This window comes from Pogoniulus pusillus, chromosome 17 (genome assembly GCF_015220805.1).
Source record: "Pogoniulus pusillus isolate bPogPus1 chromosome 17, bPogPus1.pri, whole genome shotgun sequence".
In the NCBI taxonomy this organism is placed as follows: domain Eukaryota; kingdom Metazoa; phylum Chordata; class Aves; order Piciformes; family Lybiidae; genus Pogoniulus; species Pogoniulus pusillus.
This window is the reverse complement of record NC_087280.1, coordinates 2218854-2246171: the sequence shown is the minus strand read 5'-3', so window position 1 is coordinate 2246171 and position 27318 is coordinate 2218854. Positions and strand designations below refer to the sequence as shown.

At 53.6% G+C, this 27318-nt stretch overlaps 1 protein-coding gene across 8 annotated transcripts in view; it reads right to left on the bottom strand.

Annotated features, from left to right (window-relative positions):
• The window catches only part of NEO1 (neogenin 1), a 311645-nt gene that overhangs the window by 43680 nt on the left and 240647 nt on the right, over window positions 1–27318 (bottom strand). For 6 of the 8 annotated variants that reach the window (XM_064157224.1, XM_064157230.1, XM_064157226.1 and 3 more), the window contains 4 exons: window positions 26600–26738; window positions 20902–21009; window positions 10671–10865; window positions 4715–4747 (listed from right to left, as the gene is read on the bottom strand). In XM_064157224.1, the coding sequence (XP_064013294.1) occupies window positions 4715–4747; window positions 10671–10865; window positions 20902–21009; window positions 26600–26738 (475 nt within the window). The remainder of the gene's footprint in view (window positions 1–4714; window positions 4748–10670; window positions 10866–20901; window positions 21010–26599; window positions 26739–27318) is intronic. The other 2 variants (XM_064157225.1, XM_064157228.1) reach the window with 1 other exon arrangement.

The following is a 27318-nucleotide window of genomic DNA, read 5'->3' as shown; positions in this document are numbered from 1 at the left end:
CCCCCTGCCCCATGCAAGCACAGAGTGGCTTGGATTGGAAGGGACCTTCAAGATCAGCCAGTTCCAACCCCCCCTGCCATGGCCAGGGACACCTCCCACTAGCCCAGGCTGCTCAAGGCTCCATCCAGCCTGGCCCTCAACACATCTGAGGAGGGGTAGCAGACACAACCTCCTTGGGCAACCTGTGCCAGCTGAAGAAGAAATTCTTGACTATGAGAGCTGGGAGGCACTGGCACAGCAATGTGCCCTGGGGGCCAAGAGGCCAATGGGGTCCTGGGGGGCACTCAGCAGAGTGTGGCCAGCAGATCAAGGGAGGTTCTCCTGCCCCTCTGCTCTGCCCTGCTGAGACCTCATCTTGAGCACTGCCTTCAGATTTGGGCTCCCCAGTTGCAGAGGGACAGGGATCTGCTGGAGAGGGTCCAGCAGAGGGCTGGGAGGATGATGAGGGGACTGAGCAGTGCCTGGTGAGGAGAGGCTGAGGGCCCTGGGGCTGCTTAGTCTGGAGAAGAGAAGACTGAGAGGGGATTAAATCAATGTCTATAACTGAGGACTGGGGGTCAGGAGGGGGGGACAGGCTCTGCTCACTGCTCCCTGGCACAGGACAAGCAGCAGTGGATGGAAGCTGCAGCACAGGAGGTTCCAGCTCAGCACAAGGAGGAACTTCTTGCCTGGAAGGGTCCCAGAGCCCTGGCACAGGCTGCCCAGAGAGGTTGTGGAGCCTCCTTGTGTGGAGCCTTTCCAGGCCTGTCTGGATGTGCTCCTCTGTGATCTGTGTTAGATAGCATTGCCCTGCTCTGGCAGGGAGGTTGGACTGGATGAGCTCCTTGGGTCCCTTCCAACCCCTAACACCCTGTGAACTCAAACAGCAACTTTTGCACAGCCCTTTTTAACTCCCCCTTCACCCCCTCCACCCCCCCTGATGTGGTCATCCTCTGCTTCCTCCCATAGTTGACTGGATATGGCTGGGTGCTAGGTTGGACTGGATGAGGCACTTAGTGCCATGGTCTGGTTGGTTGGCCAGGGCTGGGTGCTAGGTTGGGCTGGCTGAGCTTGGAGCTCTCTTCCAGCCTCCTTGAGTCTATGATTGGCCAGGGCTGGGTGCTAGGTTGGGCTGGCTGAGCTTGGAGCTCTCTTCTAGCCTCCTTGAGTCTATGACTAGCCAGGGCTGGGTGCTAGGTTGGGCTGGCTGAGCTTGGAGCTCTCTTCCAACCTGCTTGAGTCTATAACTGGCCAGGGCTGGGTGCTAGGTTGGGCTGGCTGAGCTTGGAGCTCTCTTCCAACCTGCTTGGTTCTATGGTTCTATGCTCAGCAGCCCTGTTCCATGGCTCTGGGTATGAATTGATTCCATAGCAGTCTGGTTTCAGCATTATTTGGCACACAGAAGGTAAAAGCACACTGACTAAATGACTTCCAAGCACCAAGCTGAAAAGCAAGCTGAAGAGAAAACTCATTCTCAAGCCCTTTAGGATCTATTTAACTCTGTGCCTAAGCTGCCTGCCAATATCCTTTTAAGCTCATCCCTTTAGACTAATTCTTCTCCTTCTTTTATTGGGCTTTTAGGTTATTTGGAAGAAGGCAAAAGACAACCCTGGGACCTCCACCTTCTAATTCAATGGCAAAGCTCCCATTTTTCAAGCTAGCATTTGAAAACCTTCAGGCTTTTAGCAGCTAAGGCTGTGCTCTTGAGGAAGAATCACAGAATCAGGCAGGGTTGGAAGGGAGCACAAGGAGCAGGCAGTGCCAAGCCCCCCCTGCCATGCCCAGGGACACCCTACCCTAGAGCAGCCTGACCACAGCCTCAGCCAGCCTGGCCTCAAACACCTCCAGCCATGGGGCCTCAACCCCCTCCCTGGGCAACCCATTCCAGCCTCTCACCACTCTCCTGCTCAACAACTTCCTCCCCAAAGAGGACTCATAGAGTCACAGAATGGTTCAGGTTGGAAAGGATCTTAAAGGTCATCCAGTTCCAAGTCCCTGCCCCTGGACACCCTACCCTAGGTCAGGGCACCCTAACCCTAGGTCAGGGCATCCTACCCTAGGTCAGGACACCCTAACCCTAGATCAGGACAGCCTAGACCTAGGTCAGGACACCCTAACCCTAGGTCAGGGCACCCTAAACCTAGGTCAGGACACCCAAACCCTAGATAAGGACACCCTACCCTAGGTCAGGACACCCTACCCTAGGTCAGTACACCCCTACCCTAGGTCAGGACACCCTAACCCTAGGTCAGGACACCCTAAACCTAGATCAGGACACCTTAAACCTAGATCAGGGCACCCTAACCCTAGGTCAGGGCACCCTAACCCTAGATCAGGACACCCTTCCCTAGGTCAGGACACCCTACCCTATGTCAGGGTACCCTAAACATAGGTCAGGACACCCTACCCTAGGTCAGGACACCCTAAACCTAGATCAGGGCACCCTAACCCTAGGTCAGGACACCCTAAACCTAGGTCAGGACACCCTAAACCTAGGTTAGGACACCCTAAACCTAGATCAGGGCACCCTACCCTAGGTCAGGACACCCTAAACCTAGGTCAGGACACCCTAAACCTAGGTTAGGACACCCTAACCCTAGGTCAGGACACCCTAAACCTAGGTCAGGACACCCTAAACCTAGGTTAGGACACCCTAAACCTAGATCAGGGCACCCTACCCTAGGTCAGGACACCCTAACCCTAGGTCAGGACACCCTAAACCTAGATCAGGACACCCTAAACCTAGGTCAGGGCATCCTACCCTAGGTCAGGGCACCCTAACCCTAGATCAGGACACCCTACCCTATGTCAGGGTACCCTAAACATAGGTCAGGACACCCTAAACCTAGATCAGGACACCCTACCCTAGGTCAGGACACCCTTCCCTAGGTCAGGACACCCCAAACCTAGGTCAGAGCACCCTACCCTATGTCAGGGTACCCTAAACCTAGGTCAGGACACCCTAAACCTAGATCAGGACACCCTAGACCTAGGTCAGGACACCCTAGACCTAGATCAGGACACCCTACCCTATGTCAGGGCACACTAAACCTAGGTCAGGGCACTCTAAACTTAGATCAGGGCACCCTAACCCTAGATCAGGGCATCCTTCCCTAGGTCAGAACACCCTAACCCTAGATCAGGACACCCTAACCCTAGATCAGGACACCCTACCCTATGTCAGGGCACCCTAAACCTAGGTCAGGGCACCCTACCCTAGGTCAGGACACCCTAACCCTAGGTCAGGACACCCTACCCTAGGTCAGGACACCCTAACCCTAGGTCAAGACACCTTAACCCTAGGTCAGGACACCCTACCCTAGGTCAGGACACCCTAACCCTAGATCAGGACACCCTACCCTAGGTCAGGACACCCTAACCCTAGGTCAGGACACCTTAACCCTAGGTCAGGGCACCCTACCCTAGGTCAGGACACCCTACCCTAGGTCAGGACACCCCAACCCTAGGTCAGGGCACCCTAACCCTCGGTCAGGGCACCCTAAACCTAGATCAGGGCACCCTACCCTAGGTCAGGACATCCTAACACTAAGTCAGGACACCTTAACCCTAGATCAGGGCACCCTACCCTAGGTCAGGGCACCCTACCCTAGGTCAGGGCACCCTAAACCTAGGTCAGGGCACCCTACTCTAGATCAGGACACCCCACCCTAGGTCAGGACACCCTACTCTAGATCAGGACACCCTACCCTAGGTCAGGGCACCCCAACCCTAGGTCAGGGCACCCTAAACCTAGGTCAGGGCACCCTACCCTAGGTCAGGGCACCCTAACCCTAGATCAGGACACCCTATCCTATGTCAGGGCACCCTAAACCTAGGTCAGGGCACTCTAAACCTAGGTCAGGGCACCCTACCCTAGGTCAGGACACCCTACCCTAGGTCAGGACACCCTAAACCTAGGTCAGGGCACCTTAAGCCTAGATCAGGGCACCCTACCCTACGTCAGGGCACCCTAACCCTAGATCAGGGCACCCTACCCTAGGTCAGGACACCCTACCCTAGGTCAGGACACCCTAACCCTAGGTCAGGACACCCTAGCCCTAGATCAGGACACCCTAACCCTAGGTCAGGACACCCTAACCCTAGGTCAGGACACCCTAAATCTAGGTCAGGACACCCTAACCCTTGGTCAGAGCACCCTAAACCTAGCTCAGGACACCCTAACCCTAGATCAGGGCACCCTACCCTAGGTCAGGACACCCTACCCTAGGTCAGGACACCCTAACCCTAGATCAAGGTGGGGTCTAAATGAGCTGAGAAGCAGAATCTGGCAATAAAAAAGTCAACTAGCAAAAGCTTTCCAGAGCAGGCAACACTTAGCTTCCTGGTGCCAATGACTGCAGGTGTAGAGCTCACAAACCAGCACTTGTGCTCATGAAACACCTGCCTGATCTTCCACCCCTGTGCTGAGAGCTTCCAGGGGCTGGCTGGAGCAATCACCTCATCCAAAAGTCCCTTTGCCAGGGGGGATTCAGCACTGGCACAGCCCAGCACATCCCTTCCTGTGCCCTCTGCCTAGAGACAGCACTTTGTGTTCCCACCACCCAGAGCACAGCCAGCACCTTGCAGCTCTTCCAAAAGCACCAGAGGCAGGAGCTGCTTTCCAGTTAAGAGCAGCAGGTATTGGTCTGGAGGAGAAAAGCAAACGACAGAGGGGACAGGGAGGACAGGATGTGTGAAGGATGGAGTGAGAGAAATGTGTGGGCTGTTGATTTACCTTGGTCATTGGGCATTTTATCTGAGGATTCAGCTAGTGGCACAGGCAGAGGGAAGGAAAAACAAAACACAAGAGAAAGATCACAAGGCTTGAAGCAGTGAAAAGCAGCACATCACATAACCCAGCCCAGCTCCAGCTCTCCTCTCTGCACACTAACACCCAGGTGGGAACAGTACTGCTCAAAAGCAGCACAGCCTTTTGCTCTTCACCTCTCCTGAGAGCACCTTCCCCCAGGCAGTGCTGCACTTGCACGGTTCCCTCATCACCCACCAGCAAGCACTGCCTGAGTGAAGAGCCTGTTGTGTCCCACTCATCCCTGATACATCATCTAAGCCACAAGCTCCAGGGCCTGCTGCTGCCCACCTCTTCACCATGAGCAGGGAACAAGCTCCAGAGCCTAACTGCTTCTCACCTCTTCACCAAGAGCAGGGAACAAGCTCCAGAGCCTAACTGCTTCCCACCTCTTCACCATGAGCAGGGAACAAGCACCAGAGCCTAACTGCTTCCCACCTCTTCACCATGAGCAGGGAACAAGCACCAGAGCCTAACTGCTTCCCACCTCTTCACCAGGAGCAGGTGAGGAGCTCCAGAGCCTAACTGCTTCCCACCTCTTCACCATGAGCAGCTAACAAGCTCCAGAGCCTAACTGCTTCCCACCTCTTCACCAGGAGCAGCTAACAAGCTCCAGAGCCTAACTCCTTCCCACCCCTTCACCATGAGCAGGTGAGGAGCTCCAGAGCCTAACTGCTTCCCACCTCTTCACCAGGAGCAGGTGAGGAGCTCCACAGCCTAACTGCTTCCCACCTCTTCACCAGGAGCAGCTAACAAGCTCCAGAGCCTAACTGCTTCCCACCTCTTCACCAGGAGCAGCTAACAAGCTCCAGAGCCTAACTCCTTCCCACCCCTTCACCATGAGCAGGTGAGGAGCTCCACAGCCTAACTGCTTCCCACCTCTTCACCAGGAGCAGGGAACAAGCTCCAGAGCCTAACTGCTTCCCACCTCTTCACCATGAGCAGCTAACAAGCTCCAGAGCCTAACTGCTTCCCACCTCTTCACCAGGAGCAGGGAACAAGCTCCAGAGCCTAACTGCTTCCCACCTCTTCACCAGGAGCAGCTAACAAGCTCCAGAGCCAAACTGCTTCTCACCTCTTCACCAGGAGCAGCTAACAAGCTCCAGAGCCTAACTGCTTCCCACCTCTTCACCAGGAGCAGCTAACAAGCTCCAGAGCCTAACTGCTTCTCACCTCTTCACCAGGAGCAGCTAACAAGCTCCAGAGCCTAACTGCTTCCCACCTCTTCACCATGAGCAGGTGAGGAGCTCCAGAGCCTAACTGCTTCCCACCTCTTCACCAGGAGCAGCTAACAAGCTCCAGAGCCTAACTGCTTCCCACCTCTTCACCAGGAGCAGCTAACAAGCTCCAGAGCCTAACTGCTTCCCACCTCTTCACCATGAGCAGGTGAGGAGCTCCAGAGCCTAACTGCTTCCCACCTCTTCACCATGAGCAGGTGAGGAGCTCCAGAGCCTAACTGCTTCCCACCTCTTCACCAGGAGCAGCTAACAAGCTCCAGAGCCTAACTGCTTCCCACCTCTTCACCAGGAGCAGCTAACAAGCTCCAGAGCCTAACTGCTTCCCACCTCTTCACCAGGAGCAGCTAACAAGCTCCAGAGCCTAACTGCTTCCCACCTCTTCACCAGGAGCAGCTAACAAGCTCCAGAGCCTAACTGCTTCCCACCTCTTCACCAGGAGCAGCTAACAAGCTTCAGAGCCTAACTGCTTCCCACCTCTTCACCATGAGCAGGTGAGGAGCTCCAGAGCCTAACTGCTTCCCACCTCTTCACCAGGAGCAGCTAACAAGCTCCAGAGCCTAACTGCTTCCCACCTCTTCACCAGGAGCAGGTGAGGAGCTCCAGAGCCTAACTGCTTCCCACCTCTTCACCAGGAGCAGCTAACAAGCTCCAGAGCCTAACTGCTTCCCACCTCTTCACCATGAGCAGCTAACAAGCTCCAGAGCCTAACTGCTTCCCACCTCTTCACCATGAGCAGCTAACAAGCTCCAGAGCCTAACTGCTTCCCACCTCTTCACCATGAGCAGCTAACAAGCTCCAGAGCCTAACTGCTTCTCACCTCTTCACCAGGAGCAGCTAACAAGCTCCAGAGCCTAACTGCTTCCCACCTCTTCACCAGGAGCAGCTAACAAGCTCCAGAGCCTAACTGCTTCCCACCTCTTCACCAGGAGCAGCTAACAAGCTCCAGAGCCTAACTGCTTCTCACCTCTTCACCAGGAGCAGCTAACAAGCTCCAGAGCCTAACTGCTTCCCACCTCTTCACCATGAGCAGGTGAGGAGCTCCAGAGCCTAACTGCTTCCCACCTCTTCACCAGGAGCAGCTAACAAGCTCCAGAGCCTAACTGCTTCCCACCTCTTCACCAGGAGCAGCTAACAAGCTCCAGAGCCTAACTGCTTCCCACCTCTTCACCATGAGCAGGTGAGGAGCTCCAGAGCCTAACTGCTTCCCACCTCTTCACCATGAGCAGGTGAGGAGCTCCAGAGCCTAACTGCTTCCCACCTCTTCACCAGGAGCAGCTAACAAGCTCCAGAGCCTAACTGCTTCCCACCTCTTCACCAGGAGCAGCTAACAAGCTCCAGAGCCTAACTGCTTCCCACCTCTTCACCAGGAGCAGCTAACAAGCTCCAGAGCCTAACTGCTTCCCACCTCTTCACCATGAGCAGGTGAGGAGCTCCAGAGCCTAACTGCTTCCCACCTCTTCACCAGGAGCAGCTAACAAGCTCCAGAGCCTAACTGCTTCCCACCTCTTCACCAGGAGCAGCTAACAAGCTTCAGAGCCTAACTGCTTCCCACCTCTTCACCATGAGCAGGTGAGGAGCTCCAGAGCCTAACTGCTTCCCACCTCTTCACCAGGAGCAGCTAACAAGCTCCAGAGCCTAACTGCTTCCCACCTCTTCACCAGGAGCAGGTGAGGAGCTCCAGAGCCTAACTGCTTCCCACCTCTTCACCAGGAGCAGCTAACAAGCTCCAGAGCCTAACTGCTTCCCACCTCTTCACCATGAGCAGCTAACAAGCTCCAGAGCCTAACTGCTTCCCACCTCTTCACCATGAGCAGCTAACAAGCTCCAGAGCCTAACTGCTTCCCACCTCTTCACCATGAGCAGCTAACAAGCTCCAGAGCCTAACTGCTTCTCACCTCTTCACCAGGAGCAGCTAACAAGCTCCAGAGCCTAACTGCTTCCCACCTCTTCACCAGCAGCAGGTGAGGAGCTCCAGAGCCTAACTGCTTCCCACCTCTTCACCAGCAGCAGGTGAGGAGCTCCAGAGCCTAACTGCTTCCCACCTCTTCACCATGAGCAGCTAACAAGCTCCAGAGCCTAACTGCTTCCCACCTCTTCACCAGGAGCAGCTAACAAGCTCCAGAGCCTAACTGCTTCCCACCTCTTCACCATGAGCAGCTAACAAGCTCCAGAGCCTAACTGCTTCCCACCTCTTCACCAGGAGCAGCTAACAAGCTCCAGAGCCTAACTGCTTCCCACCTCTTCACCAGGAGCAGGGAACAAGCTCCAGAGCCTAACTGCTTCCCACCTCTTCACCATGAGCAGCTAACAAGCTCCAGAGCCTAACTGCTTCCCACCTCTTCACCAGGAGCAGCTAACAAGCTCCAGAGCCTAACTGCTTCCCACCTCTTCACCATGAGCAGACAACAAGCTCCAGAGCCTAACTGCTTCTCACCTCTTCACCAGGAGCAGCTAACAAGCTCCAGAGCCTAACTGCTTCTCACCTCTTCACCAGGAGCAGCTAACAAGCTCCAGAGCCAAACTGCTTCCCACCTCTTCACCAGGAGCAGCTAACAAGCTCCAGAGCCTAACTGCTTCTCATCTCTTCACCATGAGCAGCTAACAAGCTCCAGAGCCTAACTGCTTCTCACCTCTTCACCAGGAGCAGCTAACAAGCTCCAGAGCCTAACTGCTTCTCACCTCTTCACCAGGAGCAGGTGAGGAGCTCCAGAGCCTAACTGCTTCTCACCTCTTCACCATGAGCAGGTGAGGAGCTCCAGAGCCTAACTGCTTCCCACCTCTTCACCATGAGCAGGTGAGGAGCTCCAGAGCCTAACTGCTTCTCACCTCTTCACCATGAGCAGCTAACAAGCTCCAGAGCCTAACTGCTTCCCACCTCTTCACCAGGAGCAGCTAACAAGCTCCAGAGCCTAACTGCTTCCCACCTCTTCACCAGGAGCAGCTAACAAGCTCCAGAGCCTAACTCCATCTCACCTCTTCACCATGAGCAGCTAACAAGCTCCAGAGCCTAACTGCTTCCCACCTCTTCACCATGAGCAGCTAACAAGCTCCAGAGCCTAACTGCTTCTCACCTCTTCACCAGGAGCAGGTGAGGAGCTCCAGAGCCTAACTGCTTCTCACCTCTTCACCAGGAGCAGGTGAGGAGCTCCAGAGCCTAACTGCTTCTCACCTCTTCACCAGGAGCAGGTGAGGAGCTCCAGAGCCTAACTGCTTCTCACCTCTTCACCATGAGCAGGTGAGGAGCTCCAGAGCCTAACTGCTTCTCACCTCTTCACCATGAGCAGGTGAGGAGCTCCAGAGCCTAACTGCTTCCCACCTCTTCACCAGGAGCAGGTGAGGAGCTCCACAGCCTAACTGCTTCCCACCTCTTCACCAGGAGCAGCTAACAAGCTCCAGAGCCTAACTGCTTCCCACCTCTTCACCATGAGCAGACAACAAGCTCCAGAGCCTAACTGCTTCCCACCTCTTCACCAGGAGCAGACAACAAGCTCCAGAGCCTAACTGCTTCTCACCTCTTCACCAGGAGCAGCTAACAAGCTCCAGAGCCAAACTGCTTCCCACCTCTTCACCAGGAGCAGCTAACAAGCTCCAGAGCCTAACTGCTTCTCATCTCTTCACCATGAGCAGCTAACAAGCTCCAGAGCCTAACTGCTTCTCACCTCTTCACCAGGAGCAGCTAACAAGCTCCAGAGCCTAACTGCTTCTCACCTCTTCACCAGGAGCAGGTGAGGAGCTCCAGAGCCTAACTGCTTCTCACCTCTTCACCATGAGCAGGTGAGGAGCTCCAGAGCCTAACTGCTTCCCACCTCTTCACCATGAGCAGGTGAGGAGCTCCAGAGCCTAACTGCTTCTCACCTCTTCACCATGAGCAGCTAACAAGCTCCAGAGCCTAACTGCTTCCCACCTCTTCACCAGGAGCAGCTAACAAGCTCCAGAGCCTAACTGCTTCCCACCTCTTCACCAGGAGCAGCTAACAAGCTCCAGAGCCTAACTCCATCTCACCTCTTCACCATGAGCAGCTAACAAGCTCCAGAGCCTAACTGCTTCCCACCTCTTCACCATGAGCAGCTAACAAGCTCCAGAGCCTAACTGCTTCTCACCTCTTCACCAGGAGCAGGTGAGGAGCTCCAGAGCCTAACTGCTTCTCACCTCTTCACCAGGAGCAGGTGAGGAGCTCCAGAGCCTAATTGCTTCTCACCTCTTCACCAAGAGCAGGTGAGGAGCTCCAGAGCCTAACTGCTTCTCACCTCTTCACCATGAGCAGGTGAGGAGCTCCAGAGCCTAACTGCTTCTCACCTCTTCACCATGAGCAGGTGACAAGCAAGACCCAGAGTCTTAGAGCAGCTAAAACCTGATTTTTCTAAGCAGCACATTCAGGACCTGGACCCTCAGCATTAACAAGTGGATGGCCAAGTGCCCACTGGTGGCTCATGAAACAACACAATGAATCCAGCAGGCAGGCAGCACTGGCATCATGTATTAATTACATGCAAGAGCAAGCCCAGAGCTTGTCCTTCCACCCAATCTCCACTCCCTTCCTGCCTTTGCCAGCTTCCAACATGCATGCTAGATGTATCCTAGCCCTAGAGAGGCTGCATTCAGTGAATGAGGAGGAGGAAGATGTTCAGCTGGAGGTGGCAGTTTACCTTTTGGGGTTCTGAACTGCACTGCCTCAGACATGGGCCCCATGCCCTTGGAGTTACGAGCCTGGATTTTGAAGTAATAGGGGGTGTCCAGGGTGAGTTCTTGGATCTGATGGGTCAGCCTGTTCCCCACCACAGGCTCAATCACCCAGTCATGGATTTCAGCATTCACATCCGTGCTGTAGTAGATGATGTAGCCTGTTGAAGGGGAAGAGCAAAAGGAAGTCATGCATTAAAGAAGAGGAGGGTTGCAAGCACTCAAATTTCTGCTGCCTGTTAATGGTATATGCACAGCTGGATGGTTCTGGGGCCTCTACAAGTGGAGGCTTCAGTTTCTCAGAGCCTAAGAAAGGCACTCAAATCCTGCCCTCCTGCCCTCCCAAATCCTGCCCTCCTTCCCTCCCAAATCCTGCCCTCCCAAATCCTGCCCTCCTGCCCTCCCAAATCCTGCCCTCCTTCTCTCTCAAATCCTGCCCTCCTTCCCTCCCAAATCCTGCCCTCCCAAATCCTGCCCTCCTTTCCTCCCAAATCCTGCCCTCCTTTCCTCCCAAATCCTGTCCAACTTCCCTTTCAAATCCTGCCCTCCTTCCCTCCCAAATCCTGCCCTCCCAAATCCTGTCCTCCTTCCCTCCCAAATCCTGCCCTCCTTCCCTCTCAAATCCTGCCCTCCTTCCCTCCCAAATCCTGCCCTCCTTCCCTCTCAAATCCTGTCCTCCTTCCCTCCCAAATCCTGTCCTCCTTCCCTCCCAAATCCTGCCCTCCTTCCCTCTCAAATCCTGCCCTCCTTCCCTCCCAGATCCTGCCCTCCTTCCCCCCCAAATCCTGCCCTCCTTCCCTCCAAATCCTGCCCTCCTTCCCTCTCAAATCCTGCCCTCCTTCCCTCCAGATCCTGCCCTCCTTCCCTCCCAAATCCTGCCCTCCTTCCCTCCCAAATCCTGCCCTCCTTCCCTTTAGAGCTGCTCAAAAGTGACATGTTAAAGTCCAGCTATCAAAGGGGACATGGAGAAATGCCTCATTCCCTTCTCCATGTTCACAGCCCAGATGATGCAAACAGGCAGAAGGCTGCTGCTAACAAAACAGCCTCCAAGTAGGAATGTTGGCAGCAAACAGTTGCCATTAGAGCAAGCAAACACAGCTGTGGAGAAGTGGAAGTGGAAGTGACTGGAGCAGAAGTTGCTTTAAAGAGGTGGAGGTGACTCTGGAGCAGAAGTTGCTTTAAAGGGAGAGGTGACTGTGGAGAAGAAGATGCTTTAAAGAGGTGGAAGTGACTGGAGCAGAAGTTGCTTTAAAGAGGTGGAAGTGACTGGAGCAGAAGTTGCTTTAAAGAGGTGGAAGTGACTGGAGCAGAAGTTGCTTTAAAGGGGGAGGTGACTGTGGAGAAGAAGTTGCTTTAAAGGGGGAGGTGACTGTGGAGAAGAAGTTGCTTTAAAGAGGTGGAGGTGACTCTGGAGCAGAAGTTGCTTTAAAGGGAGAGGTGACTGTGGAGAAGAAGATGCTTTAAAGAGGTGGAAGTGACTGGAGCAGAAGTTGCTTTAAAGGGGGAGGTGACTGTGGAGCAGAAGTTGCTTTAAAGAGGTGGAGGTGACTGGAGCAGAAGTTGCTTTAAAGGGGGAGGTGACTGTGGAGAAGAAGTTGCTTTAAAGAAGGGGAGGTGACTGTGGAGAAGAAGTTGCTGTAAAGAGGTGGAAGTGACTGCAGCAGAAGTTGCTTTAAAGAGGTGGAAGTGACTGGAGCAGAAGTTGCTTTAAAGAGGTGGAAGTGACTGGAGCAGAAGTTGCTTTAAAGAGGTGGAAATGACTATAGAGAAGAAGATGCTTCAGAGAGGTGGAAGTGACTGGAGCAGAAGTTGCTTTAAAGGGGGAGGAGGTGACTGTGGAGAAGAAGCTGCTTTAAAGAGGTGGAAGTGACTGGAGCAGAAGTTGCTTTAAAGGGGGAGGTGACTGTGGAGAAGAAGTTGCTTTAAAGAAGGGGAGGTGACTGTGGAGAAGAAGTTGCTGTAAAGAGGTGGAAGTGACTGCAGCAGAAGTTGCTTTAAAGAGGTGGAAGTGACTGGAGAAGAAGTTGCTTTAAAGAGGTGGAAGTGACTATAGAGAAGAAGATGCTTCAGAGAGGTGGAAGTGACTGTGGAGAAGTTGCTTTAAAGGGGGAGGAGGTGACTGTGGAGAAGAAGTCGCTTTAAAGAGGTGGAGGTGACTGTGGAGAAGAAGTTGCTTTAAAGAGGGAGGTGACTGTGGAGAAGAAGTTGCTTTAAAGAGGTGGAAGTGACTGGAGCAGAAGTTGCTTTAAAGAAGGGGAGGTGACTGTGGAGAAGAAGTTGCTTTAAAGAAGGGGAGGTGACTGTGGAGAAGAAGTTGCTGTAAAGAAGGGGAGGTGACTGTGGAGAAGAAGTTGCTGTAAAGAAGTGGAAGTGACTGGAGAAGAAGTTGCTTTAAAGAGGTGGAAGTGACTATAGAGAAGAAGATGCTTCAGAGAGGTGGAAGTGACTGTGGAGAAGTTGCTTTAAAGGGGGAGGAGGTGACTGTGGAGAAGAAGTCGCTTTAAAGAGGTGGAGGTGACTGTGGAGAAGAAGTTGCTTTAAAGAGGGAGGTGACTGTGGAGAAGAAGTTGCTTTAAAGAGGTGGAAGTGACTGGAGCAGAAGTTGCTTTAAAGAAGGGGAGGTGACTGTGGAGAAGAAGTTGCTTTAAAGAAGGGGAGGTGACTGTGGAGAAGAAGATGCTTTAAAGAAGGGGAGGTGACTGTGGAGAAGAAGTTGCTGTAAAGAAGGGGAGGTGACTGTGGAGAAGAAGTTGCTGTAAAGAAGTGGAAGTGACTGGAGAAGAAGTTGCTTTAAAGAGGTGGAAGTGACTATAGAGAAGAAGATGCTTCAGAGAGGTGGAAGTGACTGTGGAGAAGTTGCTTTAAAGGGGGAGGAGGTGACTGTGGAGAAGAAGTTGCTTTAAAGAGGTGGAGGTGACTGTGGAGAAGAAGTTGCTTTAAAGAGGGAGGTGACTGTGGAGAAGAAGTTGCTTTAAAGAGGTGGAAGTGACTGGAGCAGAAGTTGCTTTAAAGAAGGGGAGGTGACTGTGGAGAAGAAGTTGCTTTAAAGAAGGGGAGGTGACTGTGGAGAAGAAGATGCTTTAAAGAAGGGGAGGTGACTGTGGAGAAGAAGTTGCTGTAAAGAAGGGGAGGTGACTGTGGAGAAGAAGTTGCTGTAAAGAAGTGGAAGTGACTGGAGAAGAAGTTGCTTTAAAGAGGTGGAAGTGACTATAGAGAAGAAGATGCTTCAGAGAGGTGGAAGTGACTGTGGAGAAGTTGCTTTAAAGGGGGAGGAGGTGACTGTGGAGAAGAAGTCGCTTTAAAGAGGTGGAGGTGACTGTGGAGAAGAAGTTGCTTTAAAGAGGGAGGTGACTGTGGAGAAGAAGTTGCTTTAAAGAGGTGGAAGTGACTGGAGAAGAAGTTGCTTTAAAGAAGGGGAGGTGACTGTGGAGAAGAAGTTGCTTTAAAGAAGGGGAGGTGACTGTGGAGAAGAAGATGCTTTAAAGAAGGGGAGGTGACTGTGGAGAAGAAGTTGCTGTAAAGAAGGGGAGGTGACTGTGGAGAAGAAGTTGCTGTAAAGAAGTGGAAGTGACTGGAGAAGAAGTTGCTTTAAAGAGGTGGAAGTGACTATAGAGAAGAAGATGCTTCAGAGAGGTGGAAGTGACTGTGGAGAAGTTGCTTTAAAGGGGGAGGAGGTGACTGTGGAGAAGAAGTCGCTTTAAAGAGGTGGAAGTGACTGGAGAAGAAGTTGCTTTAAAGAGGTGGAAGTGACTATAGAGAAGAAGATGCTTCAGAGAGGTGGAAGTGACTGTGGAGAAGTTGCTTTAAAGGGGGAGGAGGTGACTGTGGAGAAGAAGTCGCTTTAAAGAGGTGGAGGTGACTGTGGAGAAGAAGTTGCTTTAAAGAGGGAGGTGACTGTGGAGAAGAAGTTGCTTTAAAGAGGTGGAAGTGACTGGAGCAGAAGTTGCTTTAAAGAGGTGGAAGTGACTATAGAGAAGAAGATGCTTCAGAGAGGTGGAAGTGACTGTGGAGAAGTTGCTTTAAAGGGGGAGGAGGTGACTGTGGAGAAGAAGTCGCTTTAAAGAGGTGGAGGTGACTGTGGAGAAGAAGTTGCTTTAAAGAGGGAGGTGACTGTGGAGAAGAAGTTGCTTTAAAGAGGTGGAAGTGACTGGAGCAGAAGTTGCTTTAAAGAAGGGGAGGTGACTGTGGAGAAGAAGTTGCTTTAAAGAAGGGGAGGTGACTGTGGAGAAGAAGTTGCTGTAAAGAAGGGGAGGTGACTGTGGAGAAGAAGTTGCTGTAAAGAAGTGGAAGTGACTGGAGCAGAAGTTGCTTTAAAGAGGTGGAAGTGACTATAGAGAAGAAGATGCTTCAGAGAGGTGGAAGTGACTGTGGAGAAGAAGTTGCTTTAAAGAGGTGGAAGTGACTGGAGAAGAAGTTGCTTTAAAGAGGTGGAAGTGACTGGAGAAGAAGTTGCTTTAAAGAGGTGGAGGTGACTGTGGAGCAGAAGTTGCTTTAAAGAGGTGGAAGTGACTGGAGCAGAAGTTGCTTTAAAGGGGGAGGTGACTGTGGAGAAGAAGTTGCTTTAAAGAGGTGGAGGTGACTGGAGCAGAAGTTGCTTTAAAGGGGGAGGTGACTTTGGAGAAGAAGTTGCTTTAAAGAAGGGGAGGTGACTGTGGAGAAGAAGTTGCTGTAAAGAGGTGGAAGTGACTGCAGCAGAAGTTGCTTTAAAGAGGTGGAAGTGACTGGAGCAGAAGTTGCTTTAAAGAGGTGGAAGTGACTGGAGCAGAAGTTGCTTTAAAGAGGTGGAAATGACTATAGAGAAGAAGATGCTTCAGAGAGGTGGAAGTGACTGGAGCAGAAGTTGCTTTAAAGGGGGAGGAGGTGACTGTGGAGAAGAAGTTGCTTTAAAGAGGTGGAAGTGACTGGAGAAGAAGTTGCTTTAAAGAGGTGGAAGTGACTGGAGAAGAAGTTGCTTTAAAGAGGTGGAGGTGACTGTGGAGAAGAAGTTGCTTTAAAGAGATGGAGGTGACTGTGGAGAAGAAGTTGCTTTAAAGAAGTGGAGGTGACTGGAGAAGAAGTTGCTTTAAAGGGGGAGCTGACTGTGGAGCAGAAGTTGCTTTGAAGAGGTGGAGGTGACTGTGGAGAAGAAGTTGCTGTAAAGAGGTGGAAGTGACTGGAGAAGAAGATGCTTCAGAGAGGTGGAGGTGACTGTGGGGCAGAAGTTGCTTTAAAGGGGGAGGTGACTGTGGAGCAGAAGTTGCTTTAAAGTGGTGGAAGTGACTGGAGCAGAAGTTGCTTTAAAGAGGTGGAAGTGACTGGAGAAGAAGTTGCTTTACAGAGGTGGAGGTGACTGGAGAAGAGGTTGCTTTACAGAGGTGGAGGTGACTGGAGAAGAAGTTGCTTTAAAGAGGTGGAAGTGACTGCGCTCAGGAGTTCATGGTGGGTTTGTCCCTTTTCAGTTGAATAGCAAAGGTGACAACAGCCTGGAGAGGACTGGAAGGTGATCTGCATGCCACAGGGGATGAAAAAAGAGGTATGGGAAGAGTTTATCCTGAGTTAATCAAATGTCCTGCGCTTACAGAGCAGTACAAAGCAAGAGCTTGGCAGCTTCTCAATGGACGAGGCACCAAGGAAACCTCTGCAGCAATATGGGGCTGGGGCACCAATGGCTTCATGCACTAATTGCTGCTGCTCTTGGCCCACAGAGCACCAGGCTGTGGTGGGGAGGGGTCACAGTAAGGGAGGGGAGATGTCACCTCCCCCTCTGTAAAGCAGCTTCTGCTCCACAGTCACCTCCATCTCTTTAAAGCAGCTTCTGCTCCAGTCACCTCCACCTCTTTAAAGCAACTTCTGCTCCAGTCACCTCCACCTCTTTAAAGCAACTTCTTCTCCAGTCACTTCCACCTCTTTAAAGCAGCTTCTGCTCCACAGTCACCTCCCCCTCTTTAAAGCAACTTCTTCTCCACAGTCACCTCCACCTCTTTAAAGCAACTTCTGCTCCAGTCACCTCCCCCTCTTTAAAGCAACTTCTGCTCCACAGTCACCTCCACCTCTCTGAAGCAACTTCTCCATAGTCACTTCCACCTCTTTAAAGCAACTCCTCCATAGTCACCTGCACCTCTCTAAAGCAACTTCTCCTCCAGAGTCACCTCCCCCTCTTTAGAGCAACCTTTTCTGCAGTCACCCAGTTCCCATGACAGATGGCACAGGGGATGCTGCTTGAGCCTGGCCCAAGAGGGGCAATGTGTCTGCATATAAACAGCCAGAGTGGCAGCCCAGCTGGCAAGAGCACAGCTCAGCAGTGGGCACCACTGTGCCAGCTTGTGCCTGCCCTCATCACTCAGCAGCTCCAACCACACACACGCCTCTGCAGGGCACAGCTCAGCACATCCCATCCACGCCAGGAAGGGCTGGGAGCTCCATGCCACAGCCCCTCGAGGGCAATGCCAGCGGCACAGAGTTTGCACAGCCACTTAGGGCAGGGCCTGAGCCGGGTTCATGAGCACTTAATGAGCTGCTGCTGTGGCGCTGGGCTGTGCCCACACGGGGGCACTCAGCCCATGCGCCTGCCAAGCTGCACCTCCCTGCACAGCCTCCCTCTGCACCACCACTGCTTGCCCTTTTCACCTGCAGAGCTGAAGCCATCCCAGAGGTTTTCACTGAGTGTGTGAGCAAATGCAAGGTTTGCCCTGGAGCCCTGGCTGTGTGTGGGCTTGGGTTTAGAATCATATAGAATTCAGAATCATATAGAATCAGGCAGGTTGGAAGAGAGCTCCAAGATCATCCAGTCCAACCTAGCACCCAGCCCTATCCAATCAATTAGACCATAGAATCATAGAATCATAGAACCAACCAGGTTGGAAGAGAGCTCCAAGCTCAGCCAGTCCAACCTAGCACCCAGCCCTATCCAGTCAACCAGACCATGGCACTAAGTGCCTCATCCAGGCTTTGCTTGAAGACCCCCAGGCACGGTGCCTCCACCACCTCCCTGGGCAGCCCATTCCAATGCCAATCACTCTCTCTGGAAAGAACTTCTTCCTCACAGCCAGCTTAGACCTACCCTGGCACAACTTGAGACTGTGTCACTTGTTCTGTTGCTGGTTGCCTGGCAGAAGAGACCACCCCCCACCTGGCTGCAATGTCCCTTCAGGTAGTTGTAGACAGCAATAAGATCACCCCTGAGCCTCCTCTTCTCCAGGCTGCACACCCCCAGCTCCCTCAGCCTCTCCTCATAGGGTTTGTGCTCCAGGCCCCTCACCAGCTTTGTTGCCCTTCTCTGGACATGTTCCAGCACCTCAACATCCTTCTTGAATTGAGGGGCCCAGAACTGGACACAGCACTCAAGATGTGGCCTGACCAGTGCTGAGTACAGGGGCAGAATAACCTCCCTTGTCCTGCTGCCCACACTGCTCCTGATGCAGGCCAGGATGCCATTGGCTCTCTTGGCCACCTGGGCACACTGCTGGCTCAGCTTCAGCTACTATCTATCAGTACCCCCAGGTCCCTTTCCTCCTGCCTGCTCTCAGCCACTCTGTCCCCAGCCTCTAGTGCTGCTTGGGGTTGTTGTGGCCAAAGTGCAGAACCCTGCCCTTGGCCTTGTTTTGCCAAGTGACTGCTGCTGCTGCTCTCTTCGGATGCTGCATTCCCTTTCCCATGCAACCCCCACCCTGACTTTGAAGAGGACAGGTTGAGCTTTTAAGGAGCAGAAACACCCAGGTCATAATTGTGCCTGATGTTTCAGACCAGGCTGAATGACCCTGACTGACTGCTGGCAACCAAACCCAGTAACATCCAGTTGAGAGAAAGGCTTCTGCTTTCTCCAGGAGACATCTCATGGAAGGTGAAACAACACAGGATTGCCTTGAGACCTCCTTTGAAAGCTCACTGCAACTACTAAAGGTGAGGAGTATTCAGCATTCTGCCTTCCCACAGGCAGCTAAGTAGTTGGGAGTCTCCTGTCCAGAACCTGGGCTGCCTCATCAGATGCCAGCTGGTTTGATTATGTAGTGTAGTTAATTCTGAGCACAAAAGCAAAGCCTCACACTACAAGCAGTGAGCCACTGAGAGGCAAAGCCTCACACATAAGCAGTGAGCCACTGAAAAGCAAAGCCTCACACTGCAAGCAATGAGCCACTGAAAAGCAAAGCCTCACACACAAGAAATGAGCCACTGAAAAGCAAAGCCTCACACTGCAAGCAATGAGCCACTGAAAAGCAAAGCCTCACACTGCAAGCAGTGAGCCACTGAAAAGCAAAGCCTCACACTGCAAGCAATGAGCCACTGAAAAGCAAAGCCTCACACTGCAAGCAATGAGCCACTGAAAAGCAAAGCCTCACACTGCAAGCAATGAGCCACTGAGATGCAAAGCCTCACACTGCAAGCAATGAGCCACTGAAAAGCAAAGCCTCACTCTGCAAGCAATGAGCCACTGAAAGGCAAAGCCTCACACACAAGCAGTGAGCCACTGAGATGCAAAGCCTCACAATGCAAGCAGTGAGGCACTCAAAAGCAAAGCCTCACACTGCAAGCAATGAGCCACTGAAAAGCAAAGCCTCACACACAAGCAGTGAGCCACTGAAAGGCAAAGCCTCACACTGCAAGCAATGAGCCACTGAGAGGCAAAGCCTCACACTGCAAGCAATGAGCCACTGAAAAGCAAAGCCTCACACTGCAAGCAGTGAGCCACTGAGAGGCAAAGCCTCACACTGCAAGCAGTGAGCCACTGAAAAGCAAAGCCTCACACTGCAAGCAGTGAGCCACTGAAAACCTGCTTTAAAGCCTGGTGTCAAGAGGAAAGCACAATGGTACCAAAGGAAAACTGAAGTGAAGTCCTTCAGAAGGGCCTTTGGAAGAGTGAACCCAAGCAGAGATGGGAGAAGGGCAACACTGACTGTTATCTTCTGTGGAGTGATTTGTCCTGCCTGGAAGTGATGCATCTACAAAGGCTCCTAACAGTTCAGTCCTAATGCTTATGTTAGGGGATTAATAAACTGACTTCAAGCCTTGCTTTCTGCCACAGGAATGAGAAATGAGGCCTGGGATGGGTTCTTCTGAGGGGGCCAGGAGAGCAGAAGCTGGTGAAGGCAAAGGTTATTGAGGTGGTTCAGCTGCCAGCAGGAGCTGTGCTTAGACTCTGATCTCACAGTGCAGTTAGTTGCTGGCTTCAAGTATTTTTATGAGGCACAGAAGTAAGTTTGCAGATGACACTAAGCTGGGGGCAGATGTGGCTGGGTTGAAGGGCAGAAGGGCTCTGCAGCAGGACCTTGACTGCCTGCACAGATGGGCAGAGGCCAAGGGGATGGTGTTCAATAGCTCCAAGTGCAGGGTGCTGCACTTTGGCCACAGCAACCCCATGCAGAGATACAGGCTGGGGTCAGAGTGGCTGAGAGCAGCCAGACAGAGAGGGATCTGGGGGTGCTGATTGATACCTGCCTGAACATGAGCCAGCAGTGTGCCCAGGTGGCCAAGAGAGCCAGTGGCATCCTGGCCTGCATCAGCAATGGTGTGGTCAGCAGGAGCAGGGAGGTCATTCTGCCCCTGTACTCTGCACTGCTCAGACCACACCTTGAGTGCTGTGTTCAGTTCTGGGCCCCCCAGTTTAGGAGGGACATTGAGATGCTTGAGCGTGTCCAGAGAAGGGCAACGAGGCTGGGGAGAGGCCTTGAGCACAGCCCTACGAGGAGAGGCTGAGGGAGCTGGGATTGGTTAGCCTGGAGAAGAGGAGGCTCAGGGCAGACCTTATTGCTGTCTGCAACTACCTGAGGGGAGGTTGTGGCCAGGAGGAGGTTGCTCTCTTCTCTCAGGTGGCCAGCACCAGAAGGAGAGGACACAGCCTCAGGCTGCACCAGGGGAGATTTAGGCTGGAGGTGAGGAGAAAGTTCTTCCCTGAGAGAGTCATTGGGCACTGGAATGGGCTGCCCGGGGAGGTGGTGGAGTCGCCGTCCCTGGAGCTGTTCAAGGCAGGACTGGACGTGGCACTTGGTGCCATGGTCTGGCCTTGAGCTCTGTGCTAAAGGGTTGGACTGGATGCTCTGTGAGGTCTCTTCCAACCTTGGTGATACTGTAATAAATAACTAAGCTGAGCTGCTGCAAAAGGATTGGCAAGGAAGAAGCAGAGCTCCAGGCTAAGAGAAGGGAAGAGCACACAGCAGTGCAGAGGAGGTTCTGCTCTGGAGCAGGCAGCTCCTGCCTGCCTCTTGTCCCCCCTGCAAACCGCACCTGTAATCTTGCCGTTGGCTTCGGAGGGAGGCTGCCAGTTGACGATGATGGTCCGAGGCTTCCCCTCTTTGCTCACCACTGTCACATCCTTAGGAGGAGAAGTAGGACCTGCAAACAAAGGAGAACCAGGCCAGCATAAACAGGTTGCCAAATGTCATGGGAATCATGGAATTGGTTGGGTTGGAATGGACCTCGAAGCTCAGCGAGGTCAACTATCAACCCAGCACCACTGTGGCCAGCAAACCATGGCTACAGCTCCAGGGATGGGCACTCCACCACCTCCCTGGGCAGCCTCTGCCAATCCCTGACCACTCTTGAAGCGAAGAAATTGGTCCTAATCTTCCAGCTAAGTCTTCCCTGGCACAATTTGAGGCCATTGCCTCTCGTTCTCTGAGCTGATACTGAGGAGAAGAGCCCAACCTCACTGCAGCCTCCTTTTAGGGAGCTGTAGAGAGCAATGGGCTGCCCAGGGAGGTGGTGGAGTCACCATCCCTGGAGGTGTTCAAGAACAGACTGGATGAGGCACTTAGTGCCATGGTCTGGTTGGTTGGGCAGGGCTGGGTGCTAGATTGGGCTGGCTGAGCTTGGAGCTCTCTTCCAACCTGCTTGATTCTATGACTGGCCAGGGCTGGGTGCTAGGTTGGGCTGGCTGAGCTTGGAGCTCTCTTCCAACCTGCTTGATTCTATGATTCCCCTCAGCCTCTTCTCCAGGGGTTCCCTCAGCTGCTCCTCACCAGACCTGGGCTCTAAACAAGGCTCAGGGTATATAATTAAGGGTATATAATTAATTCTAAGGGTATATGATTAAGGCTAGATAGTTCATTCTCAGGGTATATAGTTAAGACACCAGTGGTGTGCCCCAGGGATCAGTGCTGGGCACAGTCCTGTTCAATATCTTTAGTGATGCTCTGGAGCAGGGGATTGAGTCCAGCAGCAGTCAGTTTGCAGATGACACCAAGCTAGGAGCAGCTGTGGAGCTGTTGGAGGGTAGCAGAGCCCTGCAGAGGGACCTGGCCAGGCTGCATGGGTGGGCAGAGGCCAAGGGGATGAGGCTGAACAAGGCCAAGGGCAGGGTTGTGCACTTTGGCCACAACAACCCCAAGCAGCACTAGAGGCTGGGGCCAGAGTGGCTGAGAGCAGGCAGGCAGAGAGGGAGCTGGGGGTGGTGGCAGAGAGGAGCTGCAGAGGAGGCAGCAGTGCCCAGGTGGGCAGCAGAGCCAATGGCATCCTGGGCTGGCTCAGGAGCAGTGTGGGCAGCAGGACAAGGGAGGTTCTTGTGCCCCTGTGCTCAGCACTGCTCAGGCCACCCCTGCAGTGCTGTGTCCAGCTCTGGGCTCCTGCATTGCAGAGAGATGCTGAGGTGCTGGAAGGTGTTTGGAGCAGGGCAGCAAGGCTGGGGAGGGGCCTGGAGCACAGCCCTGTGAGGAGAGGCTGAGGGAGCTGGGGGGTTGCAGCCTGCAGCAGAGGAGGCTCAGGGCAGAGCTCATTGCTGCCTGCAGCTGCCTGCAGGGAGGCTGTAGCCAGCTGGGGTTGGGCTCTGCTGCCAGGCAGCCAGCAGCAGCAGAAGGGGACCCAGGCTGAAGCTATGGCAGGGCAGGTCTGGGCTGGCTGTGAGGAGGAAGTTCCTGGCAGAGAGAGTGATTGGCATTGGAATGGGCTGCCCAGGGAGGTGGTGGAGTGGCTGTGGCTGGAGGTGTTGCAGCCAAGCCTGGCTGGGGCACTTAGTGCCATGGTCTGGTTGGTTGGGCAGGGCTGGGTGCTAGGTTGGGCTGGCTGAGCTTGGAGCTCTCTTCCAACCTGGTTAATTCTGTGTTTCTGTGCTTCTGTCAGCCCTGTGCTGAAGCAGCAGCTGCCTGTTGTGCTGTTTGGACTGGATGATCTTGGAGGTCTCTTCCAACCTGGTTGATTCTATGATTCTAAATGAAGTGCTTTGACCTTCTGTTTGGAAAGGAGGAGCTGCAGCTGAATGATGATCTCAAAGCTCTTTTCCAACCTGCTGGATTCTGTGATTCTGTGAAATCTACACCAGCAAAATGAACTCAGCAGAGATTTCAAAGCCAAGGCTGTGATTTTTGGCTGCCTTAAGTGAAGCACTCTTGGTGCAGCACAGAAACCCAGAAATGTTTGCTGAACACAACCCTCCAACTTTCATCCCTGGGCTGGCAGAGAGCAAGACTGAGAGAGGGAGGGGGAGAGGACTTCATTCTCCATTCTCTCCTGCTGCCTGGAGTTCAGGAAATGGCAGGAGCTGCAAAAGGCTGAAATCTGAGCCCCTTCTTGCTTGAAAGGAAAACATTCCGCTGGGGCTGAATGGCTTTTGAAAGCAGAGAGGCAGCATCCCCAGAGGGGCATTCAGCAGCCATGGTCTGCCATGCCACGTCCTGAAACGCACCAAACTCCTCCAGCAAAACAAATCTGCCTTGGGTATCTGATACTGAGTTAACACTGAGCAGTCCTGGGCTGCTTTCTGCCTTGAAAGAGCTTCATCATTACCTGCTAGGAATTAAACAACTGCCTGCAGGGAGGCTGCAACCAGCTGGGGTTGGGCTCTGCTGCCAGGCAAGCAGCAGCAGAAGAAGTGGACACAGCCCCACGCTGTGCCAGGGCAGGTCTGGGATGGATGTCGTTAGGAAGTTGTTGGCAGAGAGAGTGATTGGCATTGGAATGGGCTGCCCAGGGAGGTGGTGGAGTGGCTGTGGCTGGAGGTGTTGAAGCCAAGCCTGGCTGGGGCACTTAGTGCCATGGTCTGGTTGGTTGGGCAGGGCTGGGTGCTAGGTTGGGCTGGCTGAGCTTGGAGCTCTCTTCCAACCTGCTTGAGTCTATGATTGGCCAGGGCTGGGTGCTAGGTTGGGCTGGATGAGCATGGAGCTCTCTTCCAACCTGCTTGAGTCTATGATTGGCCAGGGCTGGGTGCTAGGCTGGGCTGGCTGAGCTTGGAGCTCTCTTCCAACCTGCTTGATCCTATGATTGGCCAGGGCTGGGTGCTAGGTTGGGCTGGCTGAGCTTGGAGCTCACTTCCAACCTGCTTGAGTCTATGATTGGCCAGGGCTGGGTGCTAGGTTGGGCTGGCTGAGCTTGGAGCTCTCTTCCAACCTGCTTGAGTCAATGATTGGCCAGGGCTGGGTGCTAGGTTGGGCTGGCTGAGCTGGGAGCTCTCTTCCAACCTGCTTGAGTCAATGATTGGCCAGGGCTGGGTGCTAGGTTGGGCTGGATGAGCTTGGAGCTCTCTTCCAACCTGCTTGATCCTATGATTGGCCAGGGCTGGGTGCTAGGTTGGGCTGGATGAGCTTGGAGCTCTCTTCCAACCTGCTTGATCCTATGACTGGCCAGGGCTGGGTGCTAGGTTGGGCTGGCTGAGCTTGGAGCTCTCTTCCAACCTGCCTGATTCTGTGACTCTCTGATAAATCCCAAGGTCTGCTATCAGAAAATGTCTTTAGCCTTTTTTGGGGGGGGTTGGTATTTGCTTCTCACTTCCCAAGCTTTGAGGTCCTGTTTGCAAATATCCTTTGCAACCCCCTAGAGTAGAAATTTACTTTCTCTTAAATGAAAAGAGACCTTCTGTGTCTCTCTTTCTTGTTCCTGGACCTTTTCTTGAGTTTCAAATTCCCTTCCCTAAGCTTTTTTTTTGTGCAACTTGTGCAGTCCCTGCTTTTAGTGCAGAGTTATGGCTGAGAACTCTGTGTGTGGCAGGAAAACCAGCAAATCAAACCTTTGCAAGGAATGAGACCATTGAGTTTGCTGGAAAAGCCCTTTGAGATGATGGAATCCAAACATTCTCTACCCCTGCCATGGCCCTCAGCACCACAGCTCTGCCTCTCTGAAACACCTCCAGTCCCTGTCCTGTGTGCAGAGGTTCCAAGCTCAGCCAGCCCAACCTAGCACCCAGCCCTGCCCAACCAACCACACCATGGCACTAAGTGCCCCAGCCAGGCTTGGCTGCAACACCTCCAGCCACAGCCACTCCACCACCTCCCTGGGCAGCCCATTCCAGTGCCAATCACTCTCTCTGCCAGCAACTTCCTCCTCACAGCCAGCCCAGACCTGCCCTGCCACAGCTTCAGCCTGGATCCCCTTCTGCTGCTGGCTGCCTGGCAGCAGAGCCCAACCCCAGCTGGCTACAGCCTCCCTGCAGGCAACTGCAGGCAGCAATGAGCTCTGCCCTGAGCCTCCTCTGCTGCAGGCTGCACCCCCCCAGCTCCCTCAGCCTCTCCTCACAGGGCTGTGCTCCAGGCCCCTCCCCAGCCTTGCTGCCCTGCTCCAAACACCTTCCAGCACCTCAGCATCTCTCTGCAATGGAGTAATGGTTAAGTATCACACAACAAAGTCCTCAGGAGATGTTCTCTTTCGTAGTTGATTTTTGGGTTTGGTTTCTTTGTTTCTTTTAGGGAGCTTGGGTGGTTTCTGTTTTGTTTTGTGTTGGTGTTTTGAGTGGTGACAACTGCCATCAACATGACTGGAGGGCTGCTTTGGATGTCTTAGAGCTGTTGGGCTGTGCAGGCTGGAGCAGAGGAGGCTCCCAGGGGACCTTCTTGTGGCCTGCCAACATCTGAAGGGGGCTCCCAAAAAGCTGGGGAGGGACTTTTGAGGCTGTGAGGGAGTGTCAGGAGTGGGGGGAATGGAGCAAAGGTGGAGGTGGGGAGAGTGAGGCTGGAGGGGAGGAGGAAGTTGTTGAGCAGGAGAGTGGTGAGAGGCTGGAATGGGTTGCCCAGGGAGGGGGTTGAGGCCCCATGGCTGGAGGTGTTTGAGGCCAGGCTGGCTGAGGCTGTGGTCAGGCTGCTCTAGGGTAGGGTGTCCCTGGGCATGGCAGGGGGGTTGGCACTGCCTGATCCTTGTGCTCCCTTCCAGCTCTCAGTGATTCTATTATCATTCATTCATCAACAAGGCCAAGTGCCAGGTCCTGCACCCCCAAGCAACTCTACAGGCCTGGGGCAGTGTGGCTGGAGAGCTGCTGGCAGAAAGGGACCTGGGGGCTGCAGCTGACAAGCAGCTGGATATGAGCCAGCAGCGTGCCCAGGTGGCAAAGGAAGCAAAAAGCATCCTGGCTGGCATCAGGAATGCTGTGTCCAGCAGCAGCAGGGAGGGGATTGGCCTCTGGGACTCTGCTCTGGGGAGTGCTGTGCTCAGTTCTGGGCAGCTCAACACATGAGGGCTGGAGGTGCTGGAGGCAGTGCAGAGGAGGGCAGGGAAGCTGTGAAGGGCCTGGAGAGTGAATCTGCTGAGGAGAGACTGAAGGAGCTGGGGATGGTCAGTGTGAAACAGAGGAGGCTGAGGGCAGAGCTCCTCACTGCCTACAGCTACTGAAAGGAGGCTGTGGAGAGGTTGGTGCTGGGCTCTGCTCACAGGGAACCAGTGACAGAACAGGAGGGAATGGCCTCAAGCTGCCACTGGGGAGGTTCAGACTGGAGATCAGGAAGAATTAGTTCCCAGCAAGAGTGGTCAGGGATTGGGATGAGCTGCCCAGGGAGGTGCTGGAGTCACCAACCCTGGGTGTGTTTGAAGGTGGTCTGGATGTGGTGCTTGGGGCTATGGTTTAGGGTGAAGCAGGGAGCAGAGACCTGGGCTGGCCTTGGTGACCCCGAGGGGCTTCTCCCCCCTGTGATGCTGTGATCAGTGTAATCACTTCAAACACCTGAATCCTGGCACCTGGCCCTCAGGAATAACCCCTGGCCAGCCCTTGCAGCAGGCCCCCAAGCAGTACCTAGTTCAAAGGTGGTCCCATGTGCTGTCATGCTCCAGGTGCTCGAGCGCCGACCCTTGGTCACCATCACCGAGAACTCGTACAAGGTGTTTGGCTTCAGCCCTGTCACCAGGTAGCTCAAGGTGGTGGCATTGGCAGTCTGAAAGGAAAACCAAGACAGTCAGCAACTCCTCCACTGAAAAGTGTCCAGCAGCAGCTCTCCAGCACCCTGGTCTCAGGTTAAGTGGTGGTGGAAACATTGTAGAATCGTAGAATGGAATGGATTGGAAAGGAACTCCAAGGGTCCAAGCCCCCTGCACTCAGTAGGGACATCCTCCACTAGAGCAGGTTGCTCAGAGCCCTGTCGAGCCTCACCTTAAGTATCTGCAGACATGAGGTCTCAAACACCTCCCTGGGCAACCAGTTGCAATGTTGCAGCAGCCTCCTGCTGCAGAACTTGTTCCTCGCATCCATAGAATCATAGAATCAAGCAGGGTGGAAGAGAGCTCCAAGCTCAGCCAGCACAACCTAGCACCCAGCCCTGGCCAGTCATAGAACCAAGCAGGTTGGCAGAGAGCTCCAAGCTCAGCCAGCCCAACCTAGCACCAGCCCTGCCCAACCAACCAGACCATGGCACTAAGTGCCCCAGCCAGGCTTGGCTGCAACACCTCCAGCCACAGCCACTCCACCACCTCCCTGGGCAGCCCATTCCAGTGCCAATCACTCTCTCTGCCAGCAAC